The 26,692-nt window shown below is 36.6% G+C and overlaps 1 protein-coding gene across 3 annotated transcripts in view; it reads right to left on the bottom strand.

The window, feature by feature from the left end:
- Positions 1–26,185, bottom strand: part of wdr37 (WD repeat domain 37) — a 28,595-nt gene extending 2,410 nt beyond the window's left edge. Inside the window, exons 1-14 of one of the 3 annotated variants that reach the window (XM_056738534.1) lie at positions 25,977–26,185; positions 24,394–24,498; positions 23,338–23,515; positions 21,014–21,110; positions 20,204–20,299; positions 19,897–19,961; positions 14,528–14,663; positions 14,264–14,335; positions 14,061–14,105; positions 13,248–13,324; positions 12,392–12,626; positions 12,164–12,305; positions 1,854–1,988; positions 1,241–1,355 (exon numbers count right to left, since the gene is read on the bottom strand). In XM_056738534.1, coding sequence (XP_056594512.1) covers positions 1,241–1,355; positions 1,854–1,988; positions 12,164–12,305; positions 12,392–12,626; positions 13,248–13,324; positions 14,061–14,105; positions 14,264–14,335; positions 14,528–14,663; positions 19,897–19,961; positions 20,204–20,299; positions 21,014–21,110; positions 23,338–23,475 — 1,353 coding nt within the window. In that variant the 5' untranslated portion in view covers positions 23,476–23,515; positions 24,394–24,498; positions 25,977–26,185. Of the gene's footprint in view, positions 1–1,240; positions 1,356–1,853; positions 1,989–12,163; positions 12,306–12,391; positions 12,627–13,247; positions 13,325–14,060; positions 14,106–14,263; positions 14,336–14,527; positions 14,664–19,896; positions 19,962–20,203; positions 20,300–21,013; positions 21,111–23,337; positions 23,516–24,393; positions 24,520–25,976 lie in introns of all 3 variants that reach the window. The other 2 variants (XM_056738536.1, XM_056738535.1) reach the window with 2 other exon arrangements.
- Between the last annotated feature and the right edge of the window lie 507 nt (positions 26,186–26,692).

The raw sequence follows: 26,692 nt of genomic DNA on the forward strand, positions 1-26,692 counted from the left end.
TTATTTCATTATTATTTCTTCTACGTTTAAATAATTCATTTTTTTATTGTTATGTGTAATTTATAAAAGAAGTCATTTAAATATAAAACTGACAAAATTTTGCCTTTTAACTAGGGCTGTCAAACGATTAAAATTTTTAATCTAATTAATCACAAGGTTTCTTGAATTAATTTCGATTAATCACAATACTAAATATGATTGAAAAATTCAGGTTTTCTGTGTAGCCTACTGTTCTCAGAACAGAAAGATAAATGACAAGAAGCGGATATTACATTTGTCTCTTCATTTTTATTATTTACAAATCCAAAAAACTATTTTAATTATAAACGAGTTTTGCAATTTAGCCATTGCTCTTAGCAAATAGGTGAATGGAACATTTTTCTTTTCGAGAAATCTATTTTTTTCTTCAATTTTCCACTTGTGTGCCACGATTTGAAACTGTTGAGCACATACCTCTACAAAGTGACGCTCTTCTGTTTTCATTAAGGTTAAAGCAAACGACATTACTTTCCAGGTTTTAGTGATGTGATGCGCCGTCACACCCAGATAATTGTTGTTACTAACGGAGGTCCAGTGGTCTCCTGTCAAAGCAACATATTACGCTGAAGTTTATTTTAGTCATCACTGTGCCTCTCGACGGTAGCTTGTAGAATGCGTCTAAAGTTGTCGCTTTCAAAACTTCTGCGAGGCCCGTGTCCTCGACAATATTAATCAGTTTACAGTTCTTGTCCAACCAGAGGGCCCTCGCGTTCTTCCAACACCTCCAGCTCGCTCGTGTCACCCATGCTGTTTACGCGACGAGGAATGAACGCGGCGGGGGTTGAATTGTTGGTTAAACATGGCGGGAACGCGTTAATGCGTTATTAAAATTATCGCCGTTAATTCCAGAAATTAATCATCTCGCGTTAACGCGTTAATTTTGACAGCCCTACTTTTAACCCTACTTAGATTAGAAAAATTGTCTGGTGAGTGGAATGTATACATGTAAGGGAATACACAGTTAAAATGAATAACACTTTTCACTGCAAAACACTGTCGCTGTGTTAAACTTTTATGAATTGCAGAATGTTTCTTTTAGGAAATGCCTGGTTGAGCACAAGGGCAAAGGATAATAGTAAAAGAAAACAGGAAAACTGTACTGTCTGGTGCATAAAGAGTGCAAGGGAGTTTGAGCGAAATAAAGCAAGTAAAGATGTAATACAGTAATACAGCCTCCTCTTCCTCTCTCTATGAATCGTACCTGTCTGTTGCTCCGTGGGAGGCGAGCCAGACGAACCCCATTCATGTCGAACAGCCTGACCTGCCTGTTGTCGTGCGGTAGAGCAATGATTCTTTGGTTTGCTGAGACGCTTATCCTGCAGGATGAAAAACAACAAGCAACAATCTCTCAACTCCTGTATACAAAGAAAATGTAAATACAAACGAAAATGTATTTTCATTCAAATAAGTAACACAGTATGATGCTAGATGCTGAATTTGACCAAAGTTGACCAAATTTAGACTTTTGTGGGTTTTAGACTTAGTCATATGTATGCTAGTGTTACCAATATGCTAAATGGTATTGAAATGTGTATAATTTCAAGCAGATATACACACTTTACATATACAGTCTTTCTCTTTTGAAACATATACAAATATTATTAACATTTCTGTCCGATAAATGCTCTTTAAAATCACAAATTCGCTCACTACCACAACTGCACTTGTCAAATTTTATGGGATCTGTAATACAAAACACTGAAGATCTTCAACTTTCAAAAGTTTTTGAAACCGGTAACGCGTTCTTCTCTTTTCTTCAGAAACAACAAGCTTCAGAAAGCTGTTCTTGCACCACACCAACCTGCTGCTCTTACCTATTAACAGCCGAGTCGGTGCGTATGGTGGCAATCGGAGATCTCATGTTCTTCAGGTCCCACACCTTGACGGTGCGATCGTCGCTTCCAGACACCACGTTGTCCCCCACAGTGAAGACGGCTGACGTCACCGTGCTGAAAAAATTAACAAAAACATTCACATACACTATTGTTCGAAAGCGCAGGGTCACTTGACTGAAATGTTTTTTCCATCAACTTTTTGATCTGAAGTGTTTTTCTGAATGTAACTTGCCAACACAAACATTTAGTTATTTATCCAAATAATTTTATTTAATGTTTTTTAAATGGATTGCTGACAGAATAATGAAGAAAAAGACTGTGAGAGCTCAGGTTAATTAAATATCATTTAAAAAGCATCTTAGTGTGAGACAAAATGCCAAGAGCATATTTCTGCAAAAAGTGACTTTATAACAATATAGATCAATGTCACGTACTCTAAACACAATTGTGTGCAAATACATTTTTTGTAATAAATGTAAACACTGGTACTGTGATGGTCTTAGCTGTTAACACACAGAAACCGAATTCTGATCAGGGGTCACACAGAATCTTTTGTTCTGGGATGTTGTTTAACCGAGAGCACAATCTTGCTCTGTAATAATTGTGTCCTTGAGCAAGACTTCTACCGCAGGGATTAAGTGTCCCGGAAATAATACCCTATCACAAGTGTGGTGTGATAAGTGACTTTGAATCAAAAACAGCAAAATGACAAGACCCAAAAGTAAGGAGCTCAGCACTAGTATTCTTGGGACGTAAGACAGACCACTTCTGTTGATGTGATGTATGAATATACAGAATGGTATTCTTTTACAGCTCTAGGGAATTTGGTTCTCTGTACCATTTTTCCTCCGCAATAATGCTTTAGGCCTTTTAACATTGGTAATTGTGTAGTATCAGCCTAAAGCAGCACACTCACAATCCATTTAGTTATCATCTAAAGTATAATGAATACACAAATAGACTTGAGCAAGCCCACTAAACTGCTACATAAAGGCTGTGGTCATAAAGTCATTCTACAAAGTACCAGGTTATGACTTCTGGATTTAAAATTGATAAAGAAAATGTGAGTGGTTCTTCCTATCCTACTGAAAAAGAGATAAAGATGGTCTAATCTGGTTGGCTGGTTAAATCTAGTATCCCAGCTGTTTAAGATGTTGAAATCTCCAAAACACCAATTTGACCACGCTGAAAAAACAGCTTGACCACCTTTGCAAGCTGAAAAAACATCTTAAACCAACTTATTCCATTTGAACCAGCTAAAACAAGCCAACCAGCTTGAACAGGTTGGCCAAGTGTCCTGCCTGGCCAAGCTAATGTTAAAAGATAGATAAAACCAATCTGACCAGCTAAAAAGCTTTTTAAAACCAACCTGCTTCACCAATTTAACTAGCTTAAACCAGACTGGAATACCAATTTATACCAGCCAACCAGATAGGGCGGTTTTAGCTGTTTTTAGTAGGGCCGTGGTTGAAACTTGGATACTAACATGTTTTACATGATGCTAACATGTTTTGGCATGATGGAAGCATGATTTAGCACGATGCGAGCATGATCAACATGTTGCTAGTATGTTTTTGTTAGTATTTTGTCGTGTTATAATTGTTATGTCGTAATTAGATTAGTTTATTATTATTAGTAGTGGTGGGCATAGATTTTTTTTTTAATCTAGATTAATCTAGATTAATCTTGGAATTAATCTTGGAATTAATCTAGATTAATCTAGATTAAAATGGCTCATTTGAATTCTGCCGAAGGCATTCAGAATATGTGTGCTACCCAAATAATGACTAAAAGTAAGTCTTTGAGAACGGGTTTCTTAAGCCAGTTGGCGCATTAGACCAGGGGCTCATCTCCTGTTTCCAAAATGCATCACAAACTGCTTGAGAAAGCTGTTCTACTATGATAATTGGTGATGAAAATAAATTATGTTCAATAAATTGTACTTGTGTTTACTTCCGCATTAGCTAAGGGATGCTTTGCGTTTAGGTGGTACTTGAGACTGGAAGAGCTCCTACAGTACATTTACATTTAGTCATTTAGCAGACGCTTTTATCCAAAGCAATTTACAAAGAGTGAGGGAGCAACAAGCGATATGTCATACAGGAGCCATAATACATTAGGTGCAAAATACAAATTTACTTGTTTCAACTAAAGCTAGACCACTACCTGTTGAGAGAAAGTTTTTTTTAAACCAATTCCGCATGGCACAAGGTGCAAACAACCTTAGTCTTGTCGATGTTTCCATTGGGAAGCTTCTTAAAAATAAATTTTCCCTGAAGCAAACCCGGCGGCTTCAAAGCTGCATCCATGTTAGCACGTCTCGTTTGATGTGGTAATTTCACAGTAACGTTATGTTGTGTTCAGACCAAACGCGAATGGCGCGTCAAGCGCGAGTGATTTACATATTAAGTCAATGCAATGACGCGATAGACCTACTTGCGGCGCGAATCTCGCGAATGAATCCCTGGTCATGACACGAATATGGCGAATCACGTGAGTTGAAAAATCTCGTTCTCGCCCGGTACAGTGCAATTCAGCTAGATATACATCCGCGCTAAAATATCAAGGTGAAAGTCATCATAGCTTGCGTAGTATAGACCCAGCTCCCAACCCAACTATAAGAATAGATTAACGGCAACATTTTTTTTATTGCGTGATAAGAGTCTCACGTAAACGCAGCACGTTAACGCCGTTAACGGCCCACCACTAATTATTAGCATTACTAATCTACAATGTTTTCACAAGTTGCATCACTGAAGCTCCAAATATTATTCAACCTTTGGTCTCTGTGCATTGCATGACCCCGTATTTGCATAAAGTCTTGTCACTTTATCACTGGAAACTGCTAAACACCCCTCCCTAGATGTTACACATCTGTGAACCATCGCAAGGCATGATGCGTGATCTTTTCTAAATCCTAGCCAGCTGCCTCACGTCTCCTAACTTCTCATAGGCGATATAAAGTACTCTACATAACCCTGCAACACCCTCCTCAGTCACAGAGTTTAAGAGGTGATGCAAGCAGTACAATATTCAAAGTCACTTTCCTAATATTTTTCAACTGCTTATCAACAGTGTTGAGCACTAAAGGGTTTGTAAATACATTTGTCACTTAATCTGTCATCTCAGATTGATTCTTTTCTTCAAGCTAGTCTCCGTCTCAAGACAGGGTCTCAAAGGAAGTCTCTCAGACAGACAGCCGACAGCTTCACAGAAAGAACTATTAGCTTGATTGGACAAAGTTTGCAAGGTTCATCGCACTTGTCATCAGAGGCAAGACGTCACCTTCACACCTTCAGTTTTACTCAGAGCGCAATAAACAAAATATAATTATTTTATAAACTTCCAAATGGACAGTTCTTACATCGGCAAGAATAAACTACAATGTGGATCCATCGTGTTACTGTGGTTATGAGAAAAAGAACGAAGCTCATAATCTTATTGAAATTGAATATTACCACCATGATGAAATGATCTCTCCCCTGGTTAGAAACACCACCCTCTGCCCCTGTACAGAATGAGGCCGGGGCAGAACGAGACGGCGAGATCGTGTGTGTGTGTGATTCGAGACAGTCTGGATGAACAGCGGGAAAGTCAGCAACCCTCGGGGTCACAGCGCACATTTAACTGCTCCGCTCAGCACACACACTTCCATTTAATGGACCTTAATATTTCTAATCTATCACGTCATTCCCCGCTGACATTTCTCTCCTCTTTGTGTTCCCTTCTCTCGGAGAAATGAAAAAGGGAAAGGGCCGGCGTGTACGCTCCGCTCGCCTCCAGCCGCACTAATTTGAATTGACATGATATTAAGGTTTAATTAGGGGCTAAATTCCTCTGCATTAAGGATTTGGGCTTGGGTTCGGCCGTATTTAACAGCTTTGCTCTGCTCGCTCCGGCACAGTTCACATCTAAAGTGAAGCGTGGAAACGCTTTCTGACATTGCGGGTTGCCACCGGAAAGCAGGGGTGGGGGTGATAATAGATTAAAAGCTTGATTAAAATCCTATTACAACTCAAACGATATTTTGGGAATGTTCTGTTTCCCCTGAGACCACTAACAAGCAAGGTCGAGACACAGTAGGGGAAGGGGAGTGTGTGTGTTGAATAAAGATCCTATTCAGGGGTACACAGTCATAATACCTCTAAAAACAATGAAGAAGGAAAGGTTTCCCACCTGACACTGCGTTTGTCTTCTCCTTTACTCATCAAGGCTGTGATGTCTAAACTCTTACATATAGCCTTAAAATACAACATTCTTTGGGGGTTAGAAACGGGTCAGATATGTTTTTATTTTCTCAGCAGATTTGAGCTTCATGATCTGCACATATGATCCGCTATGTGTTGTTGTGTCTCTGAACCGGAGCAGACTCACCTGCAACCACGTATATAAAAGTGATAATCAGTGTTGGGGAAAGTTACTTTTAAAAGTAACTAGTTACTATATTGAGTTACTCTATAAAAAGTAACTAAATAAAAAACTTGTGTACTTTTTGTGGAAAGTAACTGCTCATGCTTTTCCGGACTTTGCTGTTCTTTAGTGTTTAACACTGTAATGCATTTAACGATCCTATATAGCCTATAACACACCTTTATTTTCTTTAAAAAACACATTTCTAATAACTCCTGACCAGTAGTCCTCCAGCTCATCAGAGTTCTGCCTACTGTTGACACTGTTAACTTCGGTGTCACTCTCCATGTTTGTTGTGTTTTGACAGCGCGGCTAGTTAAACAAGATGGCGCCGGTGAGCTTTTGGGACGGCAGAGTCGGCAGAGTATTTTCCGGTCGTATAACACTGTGTGGGAAAAGGAGGATTTTTGGAAGGCAAATATGAGTGTTTTTTTTTGAAAAAAGTAATATATAATCGATATGACAGATCCTCTTTGCATTGCTGTAGCACTTCGTTGAGCAGAAACAACTGAATAGTGTTATATGAAATTATCATTAATCTTATATTATATATTACTAATATTATTTTGAGGGCGAAATGACATTTAACATTATGTTGTATATATGCTGGTATTTGGTGAGGAGACTTGTTTCCTCTCTTTCTCCAGTGCCAGCCTCCGCCCACTCCCCAACCCTTCTTCAAACAGTGACCATGCCCATTTAAATCTGCAGCTCTGTCTGTGCGTGCAGCGCCACAAACAGTCGAACACAGCTTATGTTTACATTCACGAGGCATGAGACCATTGATTGCTGTTGTGTGTCATGACTTCCCCTAATTTCGTCATCTGAAAGTTATCTTCCAAACATGAGCGGCATTGGCAGGACAACTGATTGATGTTGCGACTCGCGCTAGTTTCACGATCTGAAAATTATCTATTGAGCATGACCGGCATTTCGTCCATGGTCCATAGTGCGGCCACACTATCGCTCCACATCTGAGCTTTGGCCTCCCATCGCTGTGTCAAGGGTTGCCAGATTTGCGTAACAAAAACGAAGCCGGAACACTGCAGCACTGCATGTCTGACTAGCAACTGTTTCTGCGCAAGCATGAGTGATCATGTCTACAAAATTAACACAATTGAGAATCCAGTATAGTGTATCATATTCAATAGTGAGCGGAGTATATATTTAAAACCCTTAAACCCTTTGCATCTGTTTCCACAGCCACATCATTTGAATATTACGACTTTGATGACTGTCAAGAAATATCATGCATGATATATGGAAACATTCACGAGAAACAGAGCTTTGTGTAGGAAAGATATCTTCATCACTCTGTTGCTCAAAAGCAAAATAAATTATTCTAGTTTGATCAAATGTTTACTTTCCATTTTAAGAAAATTAAGTTATCCATAATTTGTTACATTATCCTTATGCTTTTGACTTATTTACATTATCACATTCACATTATAAGCATGTCATTTTTTTAAAGTCAATTTTAACATCTTTAGGTTTAAAATTGCATAATAGTAAAAAGCAAGATATACTCTGGCAGCCACTCTTACTCAGAAACAATTCAATTCACATTGTTGAAAAAAATCACAGTGATTTTTTTACAAAGTTGCATTGTTTAGAGTGGCTTTATATGAAAAAAATTAAGAATACACTTACTACAAGTTCAGCCCATATGAAGTGAACCTGTGTTCAAGGGCACAATGTGTCTGATTCACTGACCAACCAAGTAATAATTTGAACCTACAGCCCTTTGGCCACCAGCCCAGATCTTTAACCAGCAGTCTAATACAGAGACGCACAACTCGATAGGCTTGTCATCCAGCATTAACCTGATGTATCTTGAAGGAGACATCAGCTGTGATTTTTCCCAGGGAGAAACCCGTTGTGACATGTTCTACAGGACAGCAGGTGTGTCCCCCTCTTTCCATTCTAAACACACTTTCAGAAGAGTCCTGACTCCTGACAGACCGCTACAGGCTCAGGCAGGAATTGTCCAGCAGAGGATGGAAGCATCTGCGTAGTGCGTACATCGCCTGTCATGTTTTATTTGTACTGTGTCACTTAATAGCATTTGCAACATCAGTAGATGATTAACAGGTGATGCTTTGAAACATTCTTTAACATTACCAGAGCGTTTCATCAAACGCGCGCCTGAATTTCATTAAACTTAAAGTCTGTGTTAGTTTATCGGTCTGGCTAGTGTCTATTTATATTTAATTTATGTTATTATTTTACTGTATAATAATTGTATTGAATAAACAATTTGTTGAATTTTGTTGTATGTTCATTATATTAAATAAACAATATATTTATCACATTTAAAGAAACCGTACAGGACATCGGTATCGCAGTCTAAATTCAACATATTGGAGAGACAAGTTTACCCTAGAAACGGTTCCTCTCATTCTATTTTGCTTGTTATCCGAAATAATCTACAGGCACACTATTGTTTGTGAATGTGTACCGGAAGTTAAGGGTAGTCAATGAACACACATATGCGCAGCAACGTTTGTTTATATTGTTGCTTTGAAACCAAAGTGAATGTGTGCTGTGAAAAAGTATTCAGGATGCTTATAACATATACAACGACAACCAATTGTATAAAGGCAACAGATCTATTTAGGATATAGAGATTTTTACGACACAACAAGAGCCTTCAGAGTCAGAATTTCCCATCTCTGGTCACACTCTGCTTACTATAATCACCACTGAGGATATCAAAGAGAAACATAAACTAGTTCCTATAGCGTTCAAGTTGCACTTTTGAAAGTTTTGCCACACTTATTCAGCTAACAGCAGAAAAACAGTGGGCAAAGGCATGACTGTTTCATCTAAGTGTCCATATGTTGTAATGCTGCGCTCATGGTGTGTCCTGATGATGTGGGGTAGTGGAGTGAGTCTGGCATATGTCAGCATAACTGAGCTGAACTTCCCTCACTATCACAAACTGTACGGGTGCTTTTAGGGTCTCAGTCTGCACAACACAAACACACATTACGCACCGTTGACGCATGTTATAAATAATGACTAATACTGTACATCTGCAACCCCTCAGAGTTTTCATAAGGATTTGTTAAATACGTAGCTGCATTTGCAACTCAACTATACGTCTGAGAACAGAAAACATTTGAGAACTTCGCTTAACCTGAAGAAAGAAAAAACATTTAAAAGGATAGTTCGACCAGAAATGAAAATGCTGCCATCATTTACTCATCCTAATTGTCATTCCAAACCTGTATGACTTTCATTTTTCTACAGGACACAGAAGAAGATATTTTGAAGAATGTCAATAACCAACCAACTCAAAATATCTTCTTTTGTGTTCCACAGAATCAAAAAAAAGTCAAACTGGTTTTGAACGACACTACGGTATATGAAGATACCCATGGCATCTTGTAAAATCTCGGTTTTAAGTCACTTCTACTGTATATCCAAGCAAATGTGCGTGATGTCACCAAATCTTGAGAATACACAGAGATACAGTGAGAGAGTGAGGTGGTTCAGCCGGACTCAAATCGTGCATCGTGTGCTCAGCATGAATGAATATAAACCCAGCCTGTGGGAAGGTATGTTACGGGGCGAGTATGTGTGTGTTTGGTCTTTAGGAGGTCTTTAGCTCCTGCCAGGACTGGTGCAGAGCTCATTCATCTTATGGTCCCAGGGCAACAGAGCATTCACTCCTACTGACAACACAACACCCTCTCTCTCTTTCCCTCTCACACACACACATGCGCCCGTGACTCAATCAGTGCTGTGTGCCACTCATTACATCCAACAGCTGTCTCTCCAGCCCACACACACACATCTGCATGAGGAACACTCATGGAAAACTCACAATTCCCGTTTCAACATCTCATCAAGTCTTTGAGTGAGCATGATTTTGGTTTGACATGGAAGTGCACTTGCGGACTGCACACGCTTCAACTCACAGCCGTCATTGTAGGGTGTTGAGGGTGTTGCCAAGGCATTGCTATCCGGCTGTTAAGGTCTTCTGTATGGTTGCCAGGTAGTTACTATGGCATTCTGTGAGGTTGATATGGTGTTGATATGTGATTGCTATGAAGAGGTTAAGGGTCCTGGGTGGTTGCTAGGGTGTTGATATGCGATTACTATGCAGCTGTGAAGGTTGCTATACATAGTTGCAAACCTTTCCACCACTGTAAATCTAATTATCCCAAAAGGCACCGATATATCGGTCAATAATCGGTACCAGTCGATAAAAGCAGTTTTTATCAGCTATCACCAGTTTGATGTTCAATGTTAATAGTCATGATATGAATGAATAACATTCAGAAAGTTAAGAACTATTAAAGGAATACTCCACCAGGAATACTCCACCCAAAAAATTCTGTCATGAATTATTCGCTCCCCAAGTTGTTGCGAACCTGATCGATTTCTTTGTTCTTGTGAACACAGAGAAAGCTATTTGAAAAAAAATTCTGGGACATCATTGACTACCATAGTAGGAAAAATTACAGTTTTAGTCAAAGGTGCCCCAAACCTGTTTGTTTCCAACATTCTTCAAAATGTTAATTTTCAACAGAACAAAAAAAATGTATTCAATAAATTTTCCTACTATGGTAGTAAATGATGTCCCAGAAATCGCAGTTGCAATCTCTTTAATGTTATTTTAAGAATTGGTATCAGTGTCCGCAGATATCACTCAGATAATCGGCTATCAGATGGCATCGGTGGAGAAATTCTGTATCGGTGCATCTCTACTATTTATCAGCATATTTTATGTGTTAGAATAGTGAATATGCTGCTGTCCTTCTGAAACCACGTATCTACATATTTTGTGATTTTTTTTTTTGCCATACATCATTATTATTAGTCATACTTAATGTTTGTCTCTGGGTTATGTTAATATCTTACCAATAAAAAGTATATTAAACTACAAGTTTGACAACACAGTATTTAATTATTTAAAAATACAGTGTTTTTTCATCCCCTGAAAAACAGCAAATTTGGATATCAGAGGTTTCGGAAGTACAGCGATGATGGCTAAGAATACTCCGATTCAATGACATGTACATTTTTAGGCCTATGTTAATGATGTATCTTTTCCCTGATGAATTTTGGTTCTGGTGACATTTTCAGATCACATACACCTTCTATTCATTAACACCTACATACTCAAAAAGAGTGAGAAAGGCAAAACCTTTCTGGAATTTCACGTTTCATGTAAGATTTTTTGTTGTGGGTCTCCGCTACAGTAATTCTGCAGTTGTACCTAACTACTGACATCTGACCCTTTTAATAATTATTGATCTTAATGACATACATAGGCTTCAGATAATCTAGTGTTCTTCACCAGACATACAAAGGCATGGAGCTTAGACATCACCATGTCTCCTGTCATTTCACTGAGTGTTAAAGACAGTAATTGACTTTGCACAGAGCGCCTGACAGTGGGAAGCGTGCACTAGCACGGAGGCTAATCTCATTACGCCGATTGTCTATTTGAGAGCATTACGCTGGGATCTGACGGAATTATACATGTTGGGCTTGAACATAATGAGCGGCGTGTAATCCCAGTAATCAGAGACCTTAGCGCCTCCTCATATCTGCCTTAACCACCACTAACCAAACTCAGACGACTGATTTTACAAGCCACCAAAAACACAGAGCAAGAGGGATTGTTCTGTATATTTGGAAAAGAAACGGGGGCGACATTAAAAATATTGCTAATAAAGTCAGAAGATGGTTGGTTTGAATTTTCAGTTTGAGGAAGATAATGAATCAAAGTAGGTGAAGGGGAAAGGGTATACAATACAATTTCTGCAAATACTGCACTGCCATCTAGTGGATTGATTGAACAAATGCAATTCATGATGGTGTTTTCATAATAAATCCCATGAACTATAAACCTGTGGGTGACTCACTCTGTGTGTCCCTGGAAGACGTTGACTGAGTGGATGGAAGGATCTCTGAAGTCCCACAGACGGAAGGTGGTGTCCCTAGATGAGGTCACCACCAGACGCTGGGTGGGATGAGTACAACAGTGGGTTAACTCTTGGTCGTGACCTGCAAACACACACGCGTACATATGAGCCTAATGCACTTGGACCACGGGAACTAGTGAAAGCACAAAACAGCCTAGAATATTTTACCTGTGAGGGTGTGCACCAATTCAGAGGTTTCTACATCATAGAGGTTGGCAGCTCTGTCCCAAGACGCAGTCACCACCTGCTTTCCGCCCACCAGCCAATCGGCTGCGATCACCACCCCCTGGTGGCTTTTCAGGGTTGTCGTGGCGACACGGATGGTGGGGCATTCACTGGGCCCGTCAGCCTCCCCCTCTGCCTCGTCTTTATCGGAGAAATCCACATCGTCGTCAAGCGAGGCCTGATTTAGAGAGATGATGGGGGTCAACGAAATGTCAAAATAAACATCGCTTAGAAAAATACATGATTTTTTTATGAGACTACAGTCATACTTACTGAAAACTTAATGGAGGAATGGAAAAGTGATGGGGAAAAAATTAGAAAGAAACTTGAATGAATATTTAAAGAGTACAGCTTGATTTAGTCACTCAGATGTTAACTTGGATTGGGAACGGATTTGTTTTCTTATATTTGGTTCAATTAAAAAACATATTTCAAAACTGTCTGTTTATGTTCAACATGAATAATAAAAAATAACAACAGAATTTTCCTGTAGGTAAACTATTACTTATTTAGAAGACATTAAAAGAATATAAAAATATGCAAATGGTATAAAAAAACATGTTTAGTGTATAGTAATTTAACCTAAAAAAACAATTATTGCGTTAGTGTTTAAAAAACACTTAAAGAATCATTAAAGGAATTGTCAAGGAACCCAAATCATTAATCCTTCCTCCCGATTCACAGTTCTAGAGGAGAGATGTGGGTCGGATATGTGAGTGTTGCGATGGAGGTGGGAGAAGCATCATTACATTAAAAAAAAAGATCAGACATATAATAGTGTGTGTGTTTTAACACTCACGCTGATGTCAGCTGGGGGCGGAGGAAGTGGCAGCTGTACCATGTAACGCCAGATGTGTGCAGTCTGGTCCCCGGATGCTGTCAGGCAACACAAAATAAACACAGATGGACTTTTGAGTATCAGATTAAAAACAGAACAGTAATTTATCATCATATTGGTTTGGAAAAATTACAGGCCGTTGAAGCCCAAATCATGTGATTTTAATAAGAGCAAAAATGAGCATCAGAGTTAGAGAGTAAATAAGACACCTTAATAAAAGTTCATAAAAAGTGGATGACACCAATGAAGGGACAGTTCACCCTCATGTCATTTCAAATCTGTATGCCCTTCTTTCCTCAGCAGAACAAAAAAGAAGATATTTTGAAGGATGTTGGTAACATTATATGAAACCAACAAGAGATTTCTCAAAATATCTTGTTTGTGTACCACAGGAAAAAAAAAAGAGTCATATACAGGTTTTAAATCACATGAGGGAAGAAATTTAAGTGGGTTTATGTGGATTTTCATTTAAGAGTGAACTATCCCGTTTAGAATCAACAATTTAGTACTACATAAATGTCAAAATGTGTGTAATATGTGGGTTTGAAACAATATTAAATTAAATAAAAGTTTTCAATACCGGGTCTCTATTTATTAGAAGTCCAAAATAAACAAAGTCTAATTAGGTTATTGTGTAATTAGGGTTCAAGGTCTTGTGGGTAAACTTTGTTTTAAATACAGAAGAAAATGTTGATGTGTTAACAAGAATGAGTCATAATGCAGAAGAACATTTGTTATTGCAAAACAAGCCATTAAATGTGTAGACAGACATACCTGTAAGTGCCATCTGTTCTGTAGGGTGAAACTTAATGGAGTTGACTGCAGGAACAGCAGACAAACAAACAGTCATTAGACACCCGAGTGTAAACACAAACTAAACCAATACCATTTGATACATGAAAACATTCATCCCTAAAAATATTTACAGTTCAATAATCAACATGTGATACATACTCATACACGCAAGCATTTCATACCTGATCCAGCGTGACCAGTGTACTTCAATAGGCATTTTCCAGTCTCTATACTCCACAGCATGGAACAATGATCTAGACATTACAAACCAAACATATTCTTATTATTAAAGCGTTAACTGTTTAATGTTACTACAATCAAATGTTTAGCAATATCTAGGAGATAATAGATTATGTGATGCATTATTTTATTTGAATGTTAGTTTTGTCACTGTCAAAAAAAACAATAAATAAATGAATAAACAGGTAAGTGTAGTTGTGATATACCGGCTGATGCCGTGCCCAGAACCAGCGGCTGAACCCTGGTGATGGCCAGATCCCATATCCCGTCTCGGTGACCCACATATTCCTTCACCAGCTGACAGACGGCACGTGACGTGGTCGCTTTGAAACTGGACACGATCTGAGGGCCGGATGGAGGAAAGTAAGCACGCGATCAGATGTTAGGCACACAAACACTCACGCACATGTGACTACAAAGCGACATAAGCAGAGCAGAAGCGAGGGGATAACTCAACATCTCTACATTTATAACACACGCCATGTGGTTATACTGCTGGAATGTATGAACACACTGCATTCAGTCATACAGTCTCTCAAACAAGCCTAATGAGAGTGTAGTCAATACTTCTGCAATAAAACATCCAGACAAAAATAGCATATAAAAATGTAATCATTGTATCAAGTGACAAAAGTTAAATAACTAAACCTTTTCTAAATTAAATTACCTTTTAAAAATGACAAAGACAATGAATGACAGACAAAGAAAGGAACGAGAAAACACTTAGTATTCATTTACATTAACATTTAAGTTTATATACAATCACAATAAACACAATATATTTTCTGACAAGGTACAATTTAGTGATTGTAGTAACATAGTAGCATCCACAAAGTTGCTCATATGAACACTTCACTATAAACATGTTCTGGTTAATTTAACTTAATGCCTGGGTTTGACCCAACGCCCGGTTGAAATAGTTAGGTAATGATTACTACCTACACTGTAAAAGAACCCTGTGATTTTACTCAATTTTTCTGTCCTTTTTTCACAGGTTTTTCACGTATGTCCAAAAGAAAAAAAAATATTGTATTTTTACAGTTTTCTAATTTTACATTTTGGAAATGCCGTCAAAAACCGGAAACAGGAAAAATATTCACTAATAAATTGCTATTTAAAAAAATTAGGCTTTTACCTGCTTTTACCTGACTAGGCTTTTACCTGCTAATAAGACCGCAAATGTATAAGGATAACAGACTAAACGTCCTGCCTAAAAAAAATCAGTCAATGTTAAAATTTTCAGATCATTATATAGATATTTTAATTCATGCAGTTATTGATCTTAAAAAAAAAACACTAATTAAAGTAACTATATATATTATTTATATTTTACCATATATAGCTATAGAGTATTGTACACTTTACCATTGAAGAGTTTATTTAAAAAAAACAGATAACTTTGTTTTTCGTTATTATATTTTTTTATTATGTTTATCATGTATTTTAGCAGTATTTTTTAGTTATGATTACTTAATCAAAACAACCCAACTACAGTTTGATTATTATTGACTTCACATGCACAATAAAAATATATATATTTTGTAAATTAACTCTTCAATTTTATATAGAGGTCTCACAACAAAAATAAGGATTGTAAAATAAATGTGCTATCCAAATGAGTGACACGACTAAAACAAATTCACATATTATTAATACAAAACAAATAAATAGTTCTAGTGTTTAGTGATGCGCAAAATTTTAGTGATTGGGCAACTTTTTATTAGTATTAATTATCAGCATTTGTCTAATATAGCCAAAAATATAGTAATTTTATTAAAATTACGTTTTCATGCTTGATTTCACTTTAAAAATGTATATAACTTTAAATAGAAAATATGCATGCCATTAACTTGTTTTAAATATACAGCAAAGACACAACTGGATATCAGTGCATCCCTTTCAGATGTAATGTTTAAAACAAAGAAGTATTGAGGTACATTATTCTAACTAAAATAAATGTTTTGGCATCACATAAAGCAGATGACATCTATAAGCGCGATGGACTGAGGAAGATATGCAAGCACGTCAATATGAAGCCCAGCTACTGGTAAGCAAAACTAAACTCTCAATTTCAATGAAGGTAAGAGCAAACACCACAAGCACAATGACCCGTCTCAACACTATGAAAATGCTCTTCAATTGACACTAAACGTATTTTCTACAAAACATATGAATGATATGAAATTGATCGAGCTCACTTTTCACATGGTGTTTGACCAAACATGTCTACAACGATTTTTTTCAAGTACCATTTAAAATGATCTATTTCTTGGTTTATAAAAAATGTATTTCCAGCTTAGAACATTTGAATGATTAAAATAATCTTACATTCTGAAATCTTGAAAATAAAATAAACAATAACAAACCATGCACACATTGCATATAACGGGCTAAAAATTATAATCTATAATTTTTAGCATTGACCTTACTTTGTAAATGTCATATTTTGGTATTTCAGTTAGATCACAAATCATGATCGATTATGGGAAAGACAGCCTACTAAAGAAAAATATATAAATAAATAAAATATCATACATATAAGTATATGCATGCCTGTATGAACATAAATATAAATCCATCCACATATGTAAATCTACTAAAATGTTTACTATTACACTGGGGAAAAAGTATGCGTCCGAAATCCTTCAATTTGTTTCGATTATCAATACCACTCTTACAAAAAAGAGAGCATTTTCAACACAAACTGCACAAGAAACACAAGCTAACGCTCAATTAAATGGGATTTTGTTGTGTTTTTTTTCATCTGGATAGTCTAGAGTTTTTAAGGGCAAGGTTTGTATAAGGGATACCATTTTACAGATCTACTCAGCAGGGGGACCAACTCATTTTATAAACCGTGATGAGTTCACATCATTAAAAGAAAACATTGCTGTCAGTTTGTTAGAACATAAAATTTCACAAAATCAAGACCAAGAGTCAATTTTGTCAGGTGTGTATAAATTTCTTATTAAAAAGTCTAGAGCCCTGCTTGTTCCCGGCCAACACTTTGTCCCAGCTCACCATCAAGATATTTGGCCTTTGCATATTTGCCCTGTTTGTGTGCAAGATTCTTACTGGTGATAGAACATTTATGTCTTATATGACTTCATGTTCGGACTGGCCCTTACCATGAAAACATCATCCAATGAGAAGCTTGTCACAGCACCAGAATCTTGAACGAATTCAAGATTTCAATTTGCTTTGACCAAATGTTTTAATGGGATCCATTTGCAGCTGGCAGGGAGAACAGCACTTATCAACAAGTTTCCAAAGCCAAGACAAGTCTACAGAACTCCTGTAAGCAAGTTTTCTTTTTTTGTTGTTGCTACTCAATGTCTATAGTAGTTTTGGATATGCCGAGTTAGTGTTCAGTTAGCCAGATATCTCACGGTCAAAGCACATCATAATGTGAGATAAAGTGGGTTATGACCCCCAACTGTTGGATAGTTCATGCATTTTGGCACACTGAGGAGTGAATTACCCAGGAGTCTCCACCCCATAACTCCCAGTTCCCCACATTGAAGTTGCGAGGTCCACCTACTTTCCCCGGGAAAGAATTTGAGCGCTACATCAGTGAGACCGAGAGAAAAGAACAATTTTAATCTTTGAGGTCATTCACTAATCCACCAACAGAGACAGGCTAAAAACTGTGCTCGTTTCAAATAAGATGAGGTCAATGATGAGATTTTGAATCAAACGACACTTGAGACTGAAGATAAAGCAACTGTGCATGAAATGTAAACAAATGTTTTCATACAGCATCAAGTCACAAACGTCAATCATACAAAAACACTCATACAAAACACAAGCATTTCAATAACCTCTAGAATGTGCTTGTTCTAAGAATGTCAAAATTACCGGTAATCACATCAATATTACAAATGAATAGGGATGTAACGATTCACTGTGAGTCGGGTGAAAGTGGAGTAAATGTAGGGTGACCATATGAGCCAATCTGACTCCCGGAAGAAGCACCCAAATCCTGGCAAGTACGCGTCAGGTAGAAATGGCTCATATGGTCACCCTAGTATATGTGACGATTCGGTTGAGATGTTAAATGAATCTCAATACATATATGGAACAGCAGCGGTCACTGTGTTTACAACAAACTTGGAAAATTGGATTATGATGATATTTTTAAAACAATGTTGAAAATATTCAATTTAATACGGAATTTGCAATTGCAATTTAGTTTTGTAATTTGACATTAAACATTTTTCGAATCGTGCAGCATTTGAGAAATTATAAACGGCCACTTGCTCATTCTAATTGGTCTCAACCCATTTTGTAAAAAAAAAAGAAGGAAAAAATCGTATTGTGAGATCAGTACCGTGAAGTGAAAGTTGAGTGGATCGTAACATCCCAACAAGTCAAAGATCAGAAAAATGGTTGTAGTGGTCCCGACTAAAATTAGGAATTTTAATATGGTCACTCGGCATTTCAGAACATTCACCATGTTGGAACCATCCTTTAAGAAGCCTACTTTGTAGTCCTCCTTAGCAGGCAACATGTATTCACTATAGGGACTACATTCCAAACAGTAAGGATTGCTGAACATCATGTCAACCCTTTACCATAGTAGGATTCGTAAAATAGGATAGGGATCATATTAAATACCAACAACATCAGTTTTTGTGACTGTCAAATAAGTGTAGGGATAGCATAGGGGCTAAACGGCAAAGGCGAAAAAAAAAACAGTTAGCATAGCAAAGTGTGTCGATGCAGAAAGTCTGTAGTGTAAACATATTATAGTGTGTGTAGTCTAGCGCACACATTTTGGCATCCATAAATGTGAAGGATGTGAACAGTTGCTCGTATTGACTGTCCTGTCACAAATATGCCTGTACTACAACATCAAACGAAAACTAGGCATTCTTATAAAACAAGTAAATGTCATTCAAAACAAACATTTACATAATCAATATTTGTCCAGGAGGACAAATATTGAGTGTACACTCGCTCTTTTGCCCTAAGACCTATTACTGTATGTCGGATTAGACATTCCCTATAGGGCATATATTACCAAAACAAAATGTTAAACAAATACCTTTTAGATTTAATTATACAGTACATGTAATATAGACGGTTTCATCGTAGGCACACACCTGGCCTAAACCTAACTTCTGCACTGTATAACAATTGCTATATTTCATTTGTATTCATATACATTTTTATTAAATTACATTGAACCGTTTATAAATCCACAAGTGTGAGGTAGAAGACCACCTTGCTGTCTTTATTTTCATGTTTTTATATCAAAACAACTTTGAACATTTTCTTTTAAACAAACTGTGCCATTTTTTATCATCACAAAAATTTTCTTAACGGGGCGTCTTTGCACCCTAATGTTGACCATTAACTGCTGAAAATGTAGTTTTGTTACAACCCTAACTTGATTCTAAAGGATTTGCATATGTGAAGCTGAAAAATCTGTTTGCTGACTTGAATTAAAAGGACTTAATACTGTAATTTTAAGGTTTTATGTTGAGATTAGTGCTGTTTACAAGGAGAAATATTCAAACATTGACTCTGAATAACATGCAAGTTTATGTTCCGTCAGTTCACAAAAACTCACCTTGCTTGTAGAGGCCTTGTATGTTGTCTTCAGTTTTTGGGACAGTTGACTTGTGCTGTGACTGGCTTTGGACAACAAATAAAATAACCGACTGTCAATTAGAATGCAAGGCTTGAAAAAAAAACGCTTTCAGAAAAAAATATCTGGTATGAAACAGCATATTGATCAGGTAAATAACATCATAAAATACCAGGTAACACCAAGTTACGTATGAATTTATAGTCTCACTTTGAACCATCAAAAGCCAATATTATTATATATTTATAAGTTAGTATTATGGTAGCAATGTCAGTTTTGTTTTGTATACCTTTTGTTTTCAGGGCTCCTTTACTGGGATCACCTCCATCCACTGTCTGTCCCTCTCCAGCCAAACGTTCATTCAGCGATTCAATCTCTCTCCTCACTGTACACACAAGGTCAGACACTGCACTATAATCACTGAAAAATTAAAACACTGATTCGGTCAAATTCACAAACTTTGGTTCTATAATCAATTCTAATACCGAAAACCACAAAAGCTATTAAAATGGAATGCTGTTTAAGACTTGAATAATGACTCTAAAATGATTTTAGAGCTCCTTGAATTCAACTTTAACCTTCTGTGTTTTTGACATAACTCTGTGTGTAACTCACCCAGTTTAAGTGCAATAAGACACGAAAGAGGACATTTCAAGTCAGTCAGTGTGTGTGTGTACTTATGTGTCAGAAGAACATTTATCATCAGAAGTAAAAGACTTGACATTTTAAACTGGTAAGACTTTAAAACGCAAGAAAATTGATAACTGCAATGACTGTGATACAGATATATATATATATATATACTTTTAAAATGTGAAGATGCTGCGCATTTCTAACCTTCTCCTTGAAAAGGCAGATCATGATGTCATTTTATCATTCAAGATCCAGCTGACATATATAACACTCTACTGTATATGCAAACTGACAAAGGCAAGTAGACAAAATGCGTCTAACACGTCTTCGTATCGGCAAATCATGAGCATAATTTTATGTGTTGGGCCAATGCTGATTCATTTTAGAATTGTGTGTTGTTATCATGGCATTAGGTCATTTGGAAAAATATGACGCAGATGTGTCATCTACTGCAAACACTACTCACACTCTATGTTTTCGATGTAGAGATTTTCAAACTCGCGTTCAATCTGTCCAAACAGATCCAGTAAGTTACTCCTCAAGGCCATCGGCAACTTAGACTCCTAAAAATAGAGTAAAACCATCAATGCAAATACTAAAAAGTAACATTATAAGAACTTGACGTTGAGATCCTATTGGATCTGCCATTCTTCTTACATTTCTGTGAATTTTAGAGAAAAATTATTTACAATGCAAATTTTATAAGTTAATTTATATTAGTAATAAAATTGTATAGGTTCTGGCTACACATTCTAACTTCTACATAATAACAGTACTTAATAAAAAATAAACACAATAGGAATATTAGGGAAATAGAGATGATGTATTTAAAAAACACAATGAACTGGACGGGATAACAAAAAAATAAGATATCTAACCCAAAACACAGCTAAACTAGCAAACTCACCTCCATTTTTAAGTTTAAGAAGGTCCGAGTAAAGATTTTCAGCCTGATTAAAACTACACAAAGAAAAGCAGTCCACACACAAATGTTGTTGTTGTTGTTGTTGTGTAGTTTTGATTGGCTACTGTATCTACATTAACTGCTGTGAAGCAAGGTGTGCTGCCACAAGAGTATAACGGTGAAAACAGCAAGTGTAAAAAGCCACGTAACCCCCTCTCCAATGTCAGTATTACATGTAAACATGTTAGAGAGATAGAGAGAGAAACCATCTTCTTATTGCTGTTCAATCATAAACTTGTGGTCACCATAGCAACCGGACATAATGGCGGCACTGAGAGGATGAAAGATCGTATAGTCCAAATCCAGTGAACGGTTACAGTAAGGACTGCCAATCAGAAATGAACCCTACAGAGGAACAGACGGAACAATCGAACCCCAGTGTTGGTCGCTCTTTAAAAATGGATGAGACTATAGACTACAGAAGGGTCGGGAGAGTACAAACTACAGTATAGATTCCCCAAGTTCAGTATCAATAAAACAGATGAAGGAATCAAAATAGCATCTCCTGCTAGACAGTTCACCTATAAAAATTAGTTCTATCACTATTTACTCATCCTCTTGTCCTTTCAATCCTGTGTGACTTTCTTTTTCTGCAGAACACAAAAAAAATATTTTTAAGAATGTTTGTAACCAAACAACTTTGACCCACATTGACTTCAATTAAATGGACACAAAACTACAGAGACATTTCTCAAAAAAGCTTCTTTTGTGTTCCACAGAACTCATATATAGGTTTTGGAAAAGATGAGATGAGGGTTAATAAATGATAATTAAATGTTTATTTTGGTGTGAACTATTGTTTTAAAAGACCCCTAACCTACATTTGTCGAATAACTTCAGACTGTATATGCCAGAAAAGCAGATGAACTCCTCCCTAAAACTTCTTAATGTGAAACTGAAACCTGATTTACATGAACAGAGTCTCCTATCACTAACCCCGGTAATGTTTACATAAGGAATGTCCACTGATAACAGACCTGTTTGACAAATGTTGTGTGTTTGGGATCTGAATTTCATGGACACGTTGCAGCACTCAATCAATGGAGGAACTACACATTGACAGTAATGCTTAACTTTTATCATTTGTGTTCACAAGGTTCTGCTTGGACTTTGACTATATTTCTTTTTTATCAAAACCCCAGCGTATAGACCTCTTTAACTTTAACTAGACCGAATCGCTCTCAATAAAAATGCTGATCTGGGTTTGTCATTCTTGATATTTAATTAACCCTTAATAATTTTCCCAATGTTTAGAATTTACTAGTTTCTTTTTTATTTTATGAGTACCGGAGTTGTTGACAGTAATGACTGTTGTCCGTTTACTTCCATTGAAATTCACATGGCTGTCTCTTCTGTTATCACGATCTACAAGCATATTTTTTTAGTGAAGGTAAATAGTTATGGTTAAAAAAATATAATGTATATCATAAACTAAAAAATATTACTTAATCTTTTTAAACTTTGCTAGTTTTGGAGTCATGAAAACACAGTTTTGTTTCAGTTTAACTCATGGTGTTTATATGTTTAGTTTACAAAACTTTTAATTTGGCAACAATGAAACTTCAATGATCAAGCTTAGATAGGCTTTGTAAGAAAAAATAGATTTAATCATCTCCTGAAATGGTAAAAACAAACTGATGCACACAGTACAAATCCAAATCACAATGATTTAAAAACATTGCCGAAGAACAGGCTCAGTGTCATTTTTGACCATACACCTAAAAACAACAGCACGTTCCTTTTATTGCTTGTAATCATCAACCCCGAGTCACATGATCATGCAGATTTTAAAGAGTAAAGCACAATAAACAAGTGAAACGACATACCTGGCCTTCCAGCATGTCTCTCTGCATGCCTGGTCTGTCCTGCTCGACGCTGTTAGTCCTCCTAATGGAGAGACTGTGCGACTTGCGCTTCTGTTTAACTTGACGGGCGGCTGCGCTGTTTCCACTTTCAACAGGCATCACTCCTCAGTGACGTCCCCAACACGCTTCCTACCTGAAACTGAGCAAACACACGGCAGTTTTTCCCCATCTCACTAGAGAATAACATGTCCTTTGTTCAAAGCGCATGAACCTTTTCATGGATTTGATTGTGTTAATGATTTTCCCGGATGTATAATAAGCTCTGCTTAATGAAATACTGATGGAATGTTTTTTTTCTTCAGTGTTGATTTAATAATAGTCAAGTTTATATGAATTACTTTCATGAAGCTTTTGTGGAATGTCTAAGGAGACGTTCTAATTGATGAATCTAATTGTATAATTCATAAAGGTCTTTGTAAATTTTGTGGTGAATTTCACAAAACTGCCCAACAAATGATTTTATTCCAAAATAAAAATGAGATTATTGTATTTTCATTTCTGTATTTTAAATAGTGTAATACAGATATAGAGAATTTGTTTTTGCATTACAGTAATGCGAATAAAAAATGTGATATAACGGGAAATACAAAAAACGTTTGTATTTTGATTTAAATTTCTTTATGATATATTCATATTGTTTTAGATTTATTTCTACAATCAATTATTTAAATTTCACATTGACATTTTTTTCACATTGCAGTTATTTGGTGGCGGTTTAATTATAAGTTATGAATGTCATAATTGAAAATTCTCATGGTCCAAAAATATCCTTTGTTTCTATATGCAAAACATAACTGAATCCAAAACGTTAAAGTTTTTAGAACATGCATTAGGTTTCCTTCTATGTACCTTACATGAAATGTTAGTAAAAATCGATGTCAACATTAAAAAAGCAAACAAGCAGTTATCAAAAATAACAGACAAATGTTAATGTCAGCCTAAGCATCTCAAAAATGAATTTGATTTGTGTAACCCACATAACGGTAATTAAAAAGCATGCAAAAGAAAAACAAATACCAGGCATGGAGAGCAGTCAATGATAAACAAAGCAGACACATCCTCAGACGACCATTAAAGTGTTGAAGATCGAAGCAGGTGGCCCCGGGGCCGCAGTCTTCAGCACTGAACACAAAACAACACCATCTATCGGTTCACAAACATGACAACGATGAATGGCAAAGCTGAAGACATGTAGTGCATCTTACAGCACTTCACAACCTAAAATAACAAGAGGTAATATGAAAATGTGCATGGAGAGAGGAGTTAAAACAGACAGGTGTTAGGTGATCTGGTTAGTGGGTTTAGAACTTTTGGCTTTGCCAAGTTAACTATAATAAATAAAATGCATGCATAACGTAGGAACCTGCAGTATCATGCCTTTAACCTTATATGAGGGCTTTAAGCATGCAGTTTATGTTGGAAGCAGCTTAATGCACTGTACCATGTCGACATAATCTTTTACAATAAAAATTGCTAAAAATACACAAACATTAAAAATACCTTTCTGAGTGCATGCAGTTTGGTGTCTTTGAAATACCTGGCCGATGTATTACTTTTGCCTAATTGTAAAGCATATAAGAGGAGCACACAAAAATGCAGAGAAATGCGGAATCCAACACTGCTACACTTTATTTCCAGAGCAATGGATAAACTAAGGGTAGCAATATATTAAAAGTCATTTTGACTACTCCTTTCTGTCAAATGTTAAGATATATTGGGGAGGTTTCTTTCTTCCAAATATCTTTCTTTATGTTTAACAAAACACATAAACTGTAATGATAATAGGTTTGGAACAATCTGAGGGTGAGTAGATGGTTACAGAATTTTAATTTTGGGTGAACTGTCCCTTTAAATATCGAAATTTAACTAAGGGCTAGACCTGGGAAACTGCCCCATATAAACACAATTTAAGATGACAGGTGCCTTAGAAAATGACCCATAGTTTTATTAATGGTAAAAGTATAGTAATCTTGCATGGTATTAAATGGTTTGAACTTGTATGCTATAAACAAAAAAATTCGTTTATTTTCGTGAGGGACGTCATTTGAGGACGTCAAGTGACGACTTACTTATGTGGCATATCACTGCATAAAACGTTTGTTGTTGCATACTGCACACTGTTTCCGATATTTATACGTGATATATTGTGTACAGTAAGTTACACCACACTGTGCAATATACAACGCAAGCGGTATGATATTCCCAACAGACATTTAATTCCAAGGGTCAGAGACAGCGATGCAAACGGACGAGAAAAACTATATTTCTGTGCAAGAAACCTTGACAAACACACCAATGCAAAAAAACAATACAAAACGTCACACACGAATATAAAAAGGATCTGTCATATGTCAAATGAGGTGATCGTAAACGCACACGAACAGCGCACTCTGATGCAAGGTCAGCTGGCCTGCTCAGTTACCCCACCGCTAACACTGTACAACATGATGAAACAACAGAACACTGGTGTGATCTGTCTATAAATGCGGCTGTTTGGTTATAAAGAATAATATCAGATTTTAATGAGTCTCAGTTAGCTAACGTTACGTCAATCCTGCAATAGCATATACATTAGAGGCACTGCTCTCAATAATACTCACATTTATCACCGAATCAGATGATCTCAGTGTCTGTCATTCGTTAATGGTGCGCTGCTGTGTTTGAGACTCCTCCAGCATGATCCACAAACACACTGATTATATGTGTTTATAAATTAACCGGGATTTTGACACGCAGATGTTTTTATCGAGCCCGAAACTGTCAGCAGACTGTGAAGCGAGCGAGAGGAAATTAAGCCACAACAGACGGGCCTCTGACCGGACGTTAAACTTCAAAATAAAAGTCACCTCTTTTAATACAAATGCAAATTAAATGTGTAGTGTAAATATGTAAAAACAATTAACAATACAGACATTAAATGAAAACAATAAATTATCAAATTAATACAATCTATTATTGTGTATATTGTCGCAATGTTTTTGTGATGGACTGACTTTGGTGGTCCCTGCCTTTATCACTGTGGGTAGGTGAATAAAAAATAACGGACAACAAATGGTTAAATAATGCTAATTCGCCTATATTATATTGAAAACTACATGTAAGAGAAGTTCATATGATCAAAGACACGTCTATCAAGAGGAATATTAGATTAAAAAACCCCAACACTTTATACTCAATGTACTTTCACTCATATTTTCTATTCATGTGGCTATAGTAAAGGTGTGTTTATATTATAACTTATTATAAATATATATTATAAATATATATTAATATTTTTACGCCTTTATTTTTTCTAGCAACCAAATCCAGAAATCGT

This window comes from Triplophysa dalaica, chromosome 23 (genome assembly GCF_015846415.1).
Source record: "Triplophysa dalaica isolate WHDGS20190420 chromosome 23, ASM1584641v1, whole genome shotgun sequence".
Lineage (NCBI taxonomy): Eukaryota > Metazoa > Chordata > Actinopteri > Cypriniformes > Nemacheilidae > Triplophysa > Triplophysa dalaica.